The following is an 11,832-nucleotide window of genomic DNA, read 5'->3' on the forward strand; positions in this document are numbered from 1 at the left end:
CCCAGTTGTACGTAAGGAAATGAAAGATGCTATTCATGGACCCCTACTTGGGATACTTCATCTCACAATTAGGATGGGAGCTGTTTCCAGAGATTGGAGTGTTGCAGGTCTAACACTAAGTTAACTTGTTCAAGAATTTATCAGGCTTACATCTGTTATTGATAAGGTTAGGAAAACAATGTAGCAAAAGTTTCAAAAACATGTACAAAACAATAGTATTTTTCACTTTACAATAAAATTGTGAGCTATTTTGTTATAAACCCACATGATTTGAAATAATCACTGCATTTTTCATGTCTCGTCTCTCGACTACAAACCCTACAACCACACCCAGGACACAGATGTGCCTTGTTTTGGGCCTTGTAATGTTCAATGATGTGATTTCTTACATATATACATTTTTCCTTTTTATAATTTATTTATTTTGGGCCTTGTAATGTTCAATGATGTGATTTCTTACATATATCCATTTTTCCTTTTTATAATTTATTTTTTATTTTTACTGGATGTAGAATATTGACAGTGAGAGTCTTGCCTTTCTAGGGAAAGTAGTTGCAAGTTTTTTTTAAAGATTACAAAAGAGCATTGCTGTATGCATTCAAACTCCTTCTTATTAATATAAGTGACTCATAATCCTTTGTTATTTAAATGCACCATGCTGTATTTTTTTAATAACATGTTGTTTGTAACATTTTCATATGGAATACTTTTTGGGTTGAAGTTCCCAGGAGACAAACAATCCGAGTTTCTTGCAGAAAGCTATTTAGAATTCTTGATCAGAGATGTACACAATAATGTATCCATTTTTTTGCTGTTGCCGTCATGTCAACTGAAACTCTTATTTCATGTCAGTATTTTTTTTTTATATGGCAGCACTGAGTAAGTAATGTTTAAAACCACAACATCAGAGAATTGTACAAGGAGTGAGTTAAAGTTAGTTAAATTCAGTCTGAAAGTTACAACTTTAACACAAATATTACACTGGTAGATGGCTCAGATTAACCCTAATATTCTAAAATCCAAAGAACTGCAATGTTAGGACTGGAGTTTAAGAGGGAGGAATTATCTTGAAAAAGGCCTACTCAATTTGAAAAAGAACTTCTTCTGAATACATCGTATTGACATTTGGTTGACATTGGAAAATGTTATGATTCCCATTTTTATGGAATTCGTTTTCTTTGGCATGTAGTAGCAAGTTTTTTTAACAGATTACAAAAGAACATTACTGCATCCAAACCCCTTCTTATTGATATAAGTGAATCATAATCCTTTGTCCTTTAAGCGCACCATGCTGTATTTTCTTTTCCAATAACACATGTTTGTAACAATTGCGTTTTCCTGTGGCATACTTTTTGGGTTGAAGTTCTCAGGAGATGGACACAAACAATTCCTTGAGGGAAGCTATTCGGGGATGCTCAGAATAACGCATCTGGGGGCTGAGAAAGAAAAGTGCATGTGTACCGTTTACTTTTACATCCGTGAGATTTTAAAGTACATTTGTTGTGCATATACAGTACAGACTGCAGAACTCCCAGATTGAAGTGATTAAAGATTATGGATTTGTTCATTTCTTCCAACCAACTTTGAACAACTTTAATTGCTATTTAATTTGGGGTTTCTGCGTCTTTCTCTGTTTGTTTTCCTCTTGGTTTAGCTCATGGATGCCAGAGCCTTGTCTTTTTGGTGTTTTGATCAGAAGTAAGGTTTAAAGTTTCCATAGAAATGTTTCCATTTATTTCTTGAGCCTTTTCTTCCCTTTTTTTTCTCTTTTGTTTTTTATATTGCTTTTATTTTTTTCATTGCAAACAATGGGATTTTGTAAGGCTGTGTGACATTTTAAAATTCAATCACCATTATGTTTTAAGGCTATTAATCTGTATTTTGTTAAAACAGTCAAAAGAGGCTGCAGTTCATTATTAAGGACTTTTTATTACATTTTCTCATCCTGCCTTCATGGAATAATTTATCTAATGCATGCTCCAGATCCAGCAGAACTGCATTGTTCTACAGTCTGCTGCAGGTGCTGCCATAAGACCCTCCAGCAATGCCCCCTGTCTCTGAGAGCTTTTGATTCTTTTTAGGTATTTTAAAATGCATAAGTAGAGCTCTCCTTTAAGTGGAAAACAAACTTATCTTAAAAAGAAGATTGTTGAAATACAAAAGGGAAATAAACATCTTTACTTATTGAAACACTCTAATTCTTAATGTGTGATTGTGTCTCTGTGAAAGAGAGCTTAAACCACATCAAATCTATTTTAAGAAAATTGTTTACATCACCTGTTCTTCATGTTAAAATATTTGTTTAACCCAATTGTACAATATTGCATCCTGCTGGTAATATTAACTTAGACACCACATTACACTTATAAAATCTTCTTAAAGTAATTAAATGCCTGCTTCTTGTATTTAGTACATGGTTTCATTGTTTTCAGATGACTGTTGCTTATTATTTTTCATGCTCGTTAATCTTCACCTGATACTTGGCCTTTGCTCAGTGTTATACAGTACCTATGTGAACTATTAACTCTTTGTGATTTTGTTTATGATGGGATTAATAAGGGTAGCCCTAACCAGGCTAGCAGTACTGCTTTAGAGAGCACTTCCAGGTGTACTGAGCTATAACTTATCTCATGCCTCAAGGAGGTCTTATTCCTTTACTCAGGCAGAGTAATTTCCCAGAGCTTTTTATTTCACTTCCCAAGCAGTCAGTGTTTTAGCATTCCAGATTCTGTACCAAACTGACTAAACTGCTCCTTGCAAACACAGCAGTATGTGCTTTACATGGTGTAACAGAAAATGTTTATCCATGCAGATTCAGTGGATAAGGCTAATCCATTTTAGTGCTGATGCAATCTGTTCACATGCTGAATGCAGTATAGAATGAACACAGTATATAAAGTGAGTTTTATGAAAATCAGTGCTCTTTGCTGAGTGATTCAGTATGGAAGCAGCATAACAGTCCTTTGTTACTTGTGAAATGAGACCACACACATATGGAAAGGCGCTTTAAGGCATTCTTATGGGACAGGCAGAAGTCTCCACAGGATCCAATGAAGCATTCTGCTAAGCCCTCTGGATATAGCCTTTATTCCAATATCCTCCATGCAGTACCTACCTCTCTTACAGCTCAGTGTTCCACGTTTTGTGCTTTAAAAAATTGTTGAAGAAGTTTATAAGAAACATGCAAGTTTAAGTCCATGTATGTGTAAGTTTTGTTATTGCATTTAAGCTCGAGTTACTAGAATACATAAGTTTTCCATCACAGCTTTTCATACTTTGCAAATTAGATTGCAGATATCTCACAGCATTTTGCCATGTCTTTATTTCTGTTCCATAAGGGTTGTGCATTTGTTTCTACTGTAGGTGCATAATGTGTCCTTCTCCTTTGAGCTAATGCAGGATGGTGGACTGGAAAGACCCAAACCCAGACCTGAAGGTAGGAGGTTGTGTAACTTTGCATGAAACTCCATGCAGCATTTGTACTAAGGGGGTAAAACCTACACCACATTTAAGGTTATGGCTATATGAATTAAATAAAAACAGACATACAGGAAAAAGATTTTTTGGGTTTACCATCATGGTTTATTAATTTTCACGGTTTTCTCTTTCTTTCTAATAGCCAACACATTTTTAAATGTTTTACTGCCGGGTGGTTGAAGGCCTTGTGGAAAAGCCTTTATGCCTGCTAAATTTTGTACTAATAGTGAGTGACCCCTTTTTCCATTTCAGTTATGAAAAGCAGCTGCTATAAAAATGGAGGACTCAAGACTATTTTTAAACTCTATAAAGAATATGGACCAAAAAGCAATGTCTTGGCATCAGGAATATTTTTTTTTTGAATAGCAGGCCTTATTATAAGGAAAACAGTTCAATAAGGTTTTCACGTCATTGTTCATCAGTAAGAATTGCAGTTGCAGTTGATACTCTTTTCAGAAATTTATTTCACTCCTTTTGGCATAGGATTTGAAGGGAAATAAAATATGAATTACAAGGGTTATATTATGATTTATAATACTGAATATACAAAATTTAGTGTACTTTAAAATGGTGGCCAAACACAAAACTGTATTTATATTTTTTAAGTTGTACTGTTTCTCATACACATCCTGATAGATTTTAAACATGAAGATTCTAAATGCTATTAAGAATAATATTGAACCATTACGTCACTGTTAAACCCCCAGACCCTATCAGTTTCAACAGTATTTTGAAGCAAAACCAAAGATATTACAAATAGCATATAGTAGGCTGTTTAAAAAATTTAGATCTCTGACCTCTGGTCTTTTTCCAGATGGTTACATAGGTCTTTTACAAAGTGCAGAAGTAGTTATTTTCTTTTACAGCACAGCATTACAATTCAGACCTTGCATTGTACATAGCTCTTTTGTATGTATCCGTTACTTCAATTTTAATCATTTCTGATAGGCTTTAACAATGTTCATAAGATTTTATGCCGGATAATGAAATAGGTTTACAATGGGTAAGACTCCTGAAAACGTCCAGACTTAATTCACACTGTTAATGTGTTTCAACCATACGTATTAATCTGTTTTACTTTGGTTGCTGTTTTTTTTCTAAAATCCCTAATGTCTACTGGAAACAATAACAGATATTTTAAAACAAAATGCATTTGCACACAAAAAAATATTAAAATCATGAGCACATGTTGGCAGAATACAAGGAGCAATGTAAAATGAGATCTGACAACCAAACCTTTAAGTAAGGTCCTGCCTGTGGTATTTCAGAATCATTTTAATATGGATCTTAGCTATTACAATCAGACTCCCATCAGTTCTAGTTCCATATGTGCATATCACGATGTGCCTTTTTTCATTTTTGTTTTTTGTTTCTCTTGATGAGTATTGACCATCGTGATGTTTTTTTAGCACAATAGTGGTATTTTACTTACAAGTAATAATTATTACAACATTTAAGCAAAATAAAATGTGCTTACAAATTTGAAATTAGATCATTTTTATTCTCTTAAGAAGAAACACATGGACCACATGACACAGTTCAGCAGCAGGCTGTAAAGTTTTTTTTTTACTTTTTATTAAAGCATCAATGAATGACTTGAGGTGGCTGTTTCAACTATTGCAGTTTTTTAGCTTTTATTTAAAGACTTGGTTGTTTAATTACAGTAACAGCTTATATGTGGTAGGGGGATGTACATGACTGGAGTTACAGAGCTCTCTTTTACTGGCATATTTTTCAAATGCTGGTGGTAGTCATAACTGTGGCTTTAAAATAACTTTTAATTAGGTTTCAGCTGTGATGCAGTGTCTTTAAAACCCGTCACAACTGAGTGTTTGCTGGGCTTATCGAGGTCATAGTTCTCTTCATAGTTCTCTTCAGTAAAACTATGCATCTCTCCTCTTTTAAAGAAATAGGATGGCCTGTGGCCTTTTTGTAAGAAAACCTGTTTACACACCTGTAGAGGAGCAAATACTAATTCTGCTGTCTCATGTTTGTCAGAGTGTACTGCATTTTATGTAGTCTGAATTGATGATTTGCCTTTTCACTGATAGTTGCTGTGATTTTTCTTTGTGATTCCCCCCCCCCCCCCACACAGATATTGTGAACTGTGACCTGAAGTCAACCCTGAGAGTGCTCTATAATCTGTTTACAAAATACAGGAATGTGGAGTAAAAAGGAAGTGACAGGAGTTGGGTTTCCAGAGCAACTACCGCTGGAGGGAAGCTGCTTTTCCTGCCTTCAGATCTTACCCAGTGAAAAACAAAAATACCACTGCAGCCATAAAGAGTAGCTGAAGTCTGATGCAGAATTCCAAGTTTTTAAAAGGATATGGGGCCATTGTGAAGAACTCAAGTATAGAATAATGTCAAAATTAAGTTATATAAATGGTTCTAGGAATAGAATTTCAATTCTAAATATGACTTAACATTGTTAAAAAGGTTTAACTGGTTATATTCCATAAGCAACAGTAGTAAAGAGATTTTTGCGATTTGTGTTTTTACCTGTTACAATCCTTGTGGTCTGTATGATTCTCTTTTCTGATTCGCCTTGCTGCGAATGTTGCAACACCACAAATTACCTAGTGTAATAAGAGATGCATTGCTACCCTGGAACTATTTTGAAAATGACAAGTTCCACAATAATCATCTAATGTACTTACTTTTGCAGATGTTTTTTTTTTATCTCGTCTTTAATTAGGATGGCAATTAACATTCAAACTAGGAAGAACAACCAAAAACATAAACAATGTACAAGACAGTGTACAAGGAAGAAATTAACAAAAATTAGTATTTGAAATTACCTTTTAACGTAATTCACTTGAAATGTATGCTTAAATGAATAATATCCATGAATAGGACAAGACTTCTAAAGAGTTAGTTTAGTGCATTATAGATAGGGTAGAGTTTTGGGCTAACATCCACACCAAAGTACTGTTTATTACTGTAGTATTATATAGCACCTCAATACAATTCTGCAGTTTGTTTTATTTTAAGTTTCTGAATGTGTTTTGGTTGTATTGGTAAAAAAAAAGATTTAAAGGCTAGCAGGCATTAAAAATGCAAAAAATTCAACTTTATCTCTTAAAACTTAACACCACAGTGCTGTCTGCTAAATTGTTGCCTATTGGTATGTTCTGTTAATGTATAAACGGGTTTAAGGAATTCCTCAGTAAAGTGTATAATTAAAGTTTGGATGTTCAGTATTTGGTGAAAGTGAAAACACTGCATTTGCTTAAAATAATTTGCAGTATATTTCATGATCAAAATATACTTATCATTTAAAGTATTTTGAAATTAGTTTAATGCAGGACAAAATTTCAATTCTCTTATTTTTATCTACTGTGCTATAATATCTTACCTTTATACGTTTAGATTGACTAAAATATATCTTTCTTTGTATTTTGCCTAACTAAAACATTTAATATTTTACATAACATTTTATGTTTTAGTTAAGTCTTGTTTTCTTGAAAGTCTCATACTATAATAATTTGGAAGGAGGTATTGTCTTACATGCAGGTGTAGTATTTTCATATTTTCTAGAAGTTACCTGAATGGTAATTTAATCATTCAAAGCAAGCTCATTAAATATAATTCCAAAGAAAGTACAATTGTAAAGAGCTTTCCTTAGATTGAACACATTTAAACAATCTTGTGGTTATAAAAATAGTTACTGACATTAATGACTTTTGCATTTGAATGTTTGAATAATTTTACAGAGCATGTCTTATATCTGTCTCAACATCTCTCAACAAAATCTCTAATGTTTGTATGTAACATAATGTAACACAAAAACATTATGTAATGTTTTGTACGACTGTCTTGATTTATGTATTATAGTAATGCCATTTCTGTGTGGTAAATCCTTAACTATTCCTGTAGTTTAATTTTTTAATTTAAATTTATATGCAAATTAATGAAACCATAATATAAAGCAATTTCTTGCTCAAAAGTAGTTATCTTTGCTTAAGAAAAATAGGTTCCTAAGTAAATAGAAGAATTAGTGCATTAAATCTAGCTTGCAAGATAGCAGTGAAAACTTGTAATTGCAGATTGGCAAATTTCCTGTCTGGCAAATATATCTGTATATATTTGCACTCTGTAGGGGTTTTAAGTACATGATATATCAGATGGCATAACAGAAAAATTAGATTCATTGTGTGAATAATCAAAAGTCTTGCTTCTGTGTGTTTGGAAGAAAACAAGTTTAAGAAAGTGGAGAAACACTTTCGTTCAAGACAGAGCAGTATAGGAATGCTCACATAATCAGATTGCACAGTCATTTTAAGTTCTCTGTAACATAATTGCTGTTTTAGTAATACTAAATGAGGTTTCACATTTTTAACTTGATCAAATGATGTGCTGTTATAATTCTTTCCCTGCACAGATTGATTCTAATACATTTCCCTCAAGTTGCCCTGGAATAAAGTACTTTGTTATAACTTAGTTACAACAAACGTAGTTATTAATTTAAAGAGAAGTTTTATTAGTTTGAGCAAAAAGGCTAAATAAAATTTCCAGGCCTTAAGCTTCCAAGGGTAGAGAGTAGGCACACACTATAAATCAAGAACAGCAGATGGAGAGCTATTTTTTGAAGTATCTGCTGCGTGGGTGTTTATAAAAAAAAAAAACCTTCCCTTGTATTTTTTAATTTGAAGGTCACAGTAATAGTTCATTTTATTGCAATAGTTAAAGAGCAGGTCTTTTGTGCCTTGCACAGCACTGCCCATTCTTTGGATTTGTGTTCATTTGTCATCCATTGAATTAGTGTAATTTTTGTCTTAATCACTAGTTACCTTTTTTAAAAAATTTGAATGCTTATTGAAAATCTATAGAACAATTGTGGGGAAAAATATATGGGAACATATTTTGCTTGCTTTTATAGGCTTTCATGTGTTTAACCTAAAAAGAAAAGGGATGTCTATCAAAGTCTCCCAAAAATAATGTGTCTAACGGCGAAGGGAATGTAATGTTGTCAATTTCTGTTTTTCCACAGTGAAAATTCCACAGCGTGGCTTAATTGGTTTTCGAAAGAATGCTGTTGTTCTATTAGTCCCATGATGATGTCGGTGATCCAGTCTTTGTTTATGATGTTATGTTCTCAATCTTTAATTTACGTTTTTGAGTATCAGTTTAAATGTGACATAAATTCAGACCTCTAGCCTGTTTATTGGCTGGCTATAAATTCACAGGTCAAATTTTCTTTTTAAATAAAGGTAAAATAACAGTGATCCATGAATTCATTTTTGTCAACTATGAATTCCACATAAAGCATTTGGTAGAAATATGACTTTGTTTCTGTACCACGTATACTGTAGGTGAGAAGAACCAAACCTGTCTTTTGTTTCTTCAGGTTAAGCATTTGAACTAATGCTGTACAACGAGGGAAGCTGTGTTTCCAAACGAATGTAATGTTGTCAGTAGTGCCAAAATCAACAGGGGTGTTATTTCTTAAGATTCCATTTATCATCAATGTTCCTTGCTTTTGAATTGTATAATTTAAAAGAGGAGATATCCAGAACTAAGTCATACTGTTTGTTAGAGGACTGTTGTGCTTTACCTAGTAATGTTAAAATGTAGAAGACTGGCTTACAGTAGACCTAGATTCTGCCTTCTGCACAATAGCAGACATGACGAATCATGAAAAATAGTACAGTATTTGTGACATTTTTCACTATTTCTATTAAGTCTTTGTAAGTGTGTTCACTTAAGTGGGTTGTAACAATACCTTTCAGCCCATTGTTCAGCTGCATTATCTGGAAAGCTATTATCACTAAACCTTCAGGATTAAGAGCTTTCAGTGTCTTCATATAAGCTTCCTAGGATAGCGAAAATTACAGAAAAGAACACCTGTGTTATTGAGAATCTGGGTTAAGGTATCCTGAAAAGGAAAGAGCCACCATTATCCTGAAATTACTCTAGCATTTCTTGCTCATTCCCCGTATATTATGTATATTATACTAAACTTGGAGTGATGACTTCAAATGGGTCCTTCTTATTAGGAAGTGCATTCTCTGTAAGCATTGAGGGCAGGAGTTATTGTTCATTTTACAAAACAGGAAGAAAGGTGGGGCTATTTGCCAATAAATATAAATATAAACTCATTACATTTTGTAAAATATTTCTACTTACCATCTTGGTGCCTTTTAATTTCAACACATTTTTCAAAACTCATGCCCGGTGTTAGAAACTGATTGTGTGCAAAAGAGGATGTTGGACAGTCACAGAGCTTTCCAGAATGTCTTTACGGACACTTGCCTTTTTAGACCAAACATATGTTTTAATTCCCTACATTTCATCAGCTGATTTAATAGCCCTAATGAAGTTGAACTGTGCAATTTAAAAGAGGAACTGTTTTAACACCTGCTGTGTTGTCTTTCCTGCATGGTTTACATTTTGCCCTTGTTTATGCAGTGTGAGAACTATGCATTTTCTTTTACTTAAGCAGTTTTGTTTGCTGACCCTTTCTAAAAGTTAATGGCACTTATACTGTGGCTTTATCTGTGTTTATCATATGTATGATCATTTTAATATGATTGGTTTTTAAGAAGCTTTAAAGAGCAGCTGCATGATCATCATTATTCCTGATGTAAACAAGTGGTGAAAGAAACTGTCATCTACTTGGTCAGTAATAAATATTTATTCTGATAACTGTCATTAGCTTTAGCAGTGCCCATGCACTCATAAGTCATCTGAAGGTTACTTTTAGAATGGAATCACGCTTCACATAGCCTTTAGATTGCCTTGGCTTTTAATTGACATACTTGTTGAAGAATATTGTATTGACAGATGTGAAAACTGACCGATTTTGTTTCAGTGATTAACAATAAGCAATTCTCTCTTAAACGGAGATCAAGGATAAAGGCTCACTCAGTATCCTTAACAAACACATTGAATTTACTTTCTAGCCCTTACATAAGTCATGGTCAAGAAGTGAATTTAAGATATATTTTTCATGCTCTTGGGTCTTTCCTTGATCAAGAAATGTATTAAGAATTACCAACAGAAAACTGAAAATATCCAGTTCTCTGTGCCTTCCCAAAACCATTATTTTGGGTTTTAGGTGATATTGATGTCTTAAACATTTCAAATTTGCTCTTTAACTTATTTTCAACCAATGTAAAATACTGTCTTTTAATTTCCAAATACTAAATACCTGGTACATGACCACTCTTATCATCTTACCTTTCATTTTAACAACCATTTAATTGCCAAAATATTTTATATCATATATTAAAGTAATGTATTATTTGTCACTTTTTTTTAAACATGCCCACTTTAGTGTTTTATGAAGTTATCATTTTTGGATATTTGCAGTTGCATGTGGAAAATGCATTAGTTAGATTTTCAGGAAATTGCTTTACTGAAGTGTTGTGTTTTTTTCACACTGCCCTGTATTAATGAGTTATTATTCATTGTTTCTTTGGTTGAAAAAGCCTTGTATCTTGGTTGTATTTTTTTCCTTGAAAGAGCAATTAACAATTTTGTTATATTTTATATTTTGTTATATTTTTGGTTAGTATTTTCTGTATAACTGTGCATAAATGGAGAGAAAGATAGAGAAGAAATGCTGTTGAGGTCAACTTGATATGTAGCTCTGCTGGTACAAATATTTTTGGTGTTTCCAAGTCCATTGCCTGTTTTACAGAAAGGCTTTCAAAAATGACATGAAAATCACTGTTCCTGCTTAAACAGGGTTTAATGCTATTTTAATATGCTTCTCGGTTTCTGTTATAGTTTGCCCCAGCATGTTTTTTAATAACTATAAAAGCTCGTATCTGCAATAATGTACAAAGTATGTTTTGTTTTTCTGTATTGTTTATAGATTCCAAAGAAACATAAATGTGTATTCAATATTTTTCTTGGCATTCTTCTTGGTCCACACTCCACTCCCCAAATGTTTATGCTTTCTATTAAGTACACACCGTTTCCTTTCTGGAAATCTTTTCTTTGTTGAGCTTATATACAGAAATGAAATGTATTTAAGTTTGTTTTAAACACTGTTCAGTTAAATAAAATATATTTATAAAATATGCTTATGGTACTGGTGTATTATAATGGGAACCTTGTACGTTTATATACTGTTCTACTCGTTTTGGGTCTCCAAGGATTAACAGAAATCTTTTCCATTGATTACACAAAATGGTGAGTATATTACACATACTGTAGATCTTCATGTGCAGAAGTTGCCTTCTTTGATTCTCAAACTATAGTCTTGAAGACCATGTGTGCTTCAGAAGCATAGTACAATAGGTCCCTCAATCTTCCTGAAGGGTGACCACGTAAGACAAGTACTGTACATGTTTCTGTTTGTGTGAAACCAAATGGGCTCTATTTTGAAGATAGTTTGAATTGTAAT

At 33.1% G+C, this 11,832-nt stretch overlaps 1 protein-coding gene across 1 annotated transcript in view; it reads left to right on the forward strand.

Annotated features, from left to right (window-relative positions):
• parvaa (parvin, alpha a) overlaps positions 1 to 11,506 on the forward strand; it is a 28,229-nt gene extending 16,723 nt beyond the window's left edge. Inside the window, exons 12-13 of the mRNA XM_006642508.3 lie at positions 3,364 to 3,436; positions 5,573 to 11,506. Coding sequence (XP_006642571.1) covers positions 3,364 to 3,436; positions 5,573 to 5,649 — 150 coding nt within the window. The 3' untranslated portion in view covers positions 5,650 to 11,506. The remainder of the gene's footprint in view (positions 1 to 3,363; positions 3,437 to 5,572) is intronic.
• The last annotated feature ends 326 nt before the right edge of the window (positions 11,507 to 11,832 follow it).

The sequence above is a fragment of the Lepisosteus oculatus genome, chromosome 21 (genome assembly GCF_040954835.1).
Source record: "Lepisosteus oculatus isolate fLepOcu1 chromosome 21, fLepOcu1.hap2, whole genome shotgun sequence".
NCBI lineage: Eukaryota > Metazoa > Chordata > Actinopteri > Semionotiformes > Lepisosteidae > Lepisosteus > Lepisosteus oculatus.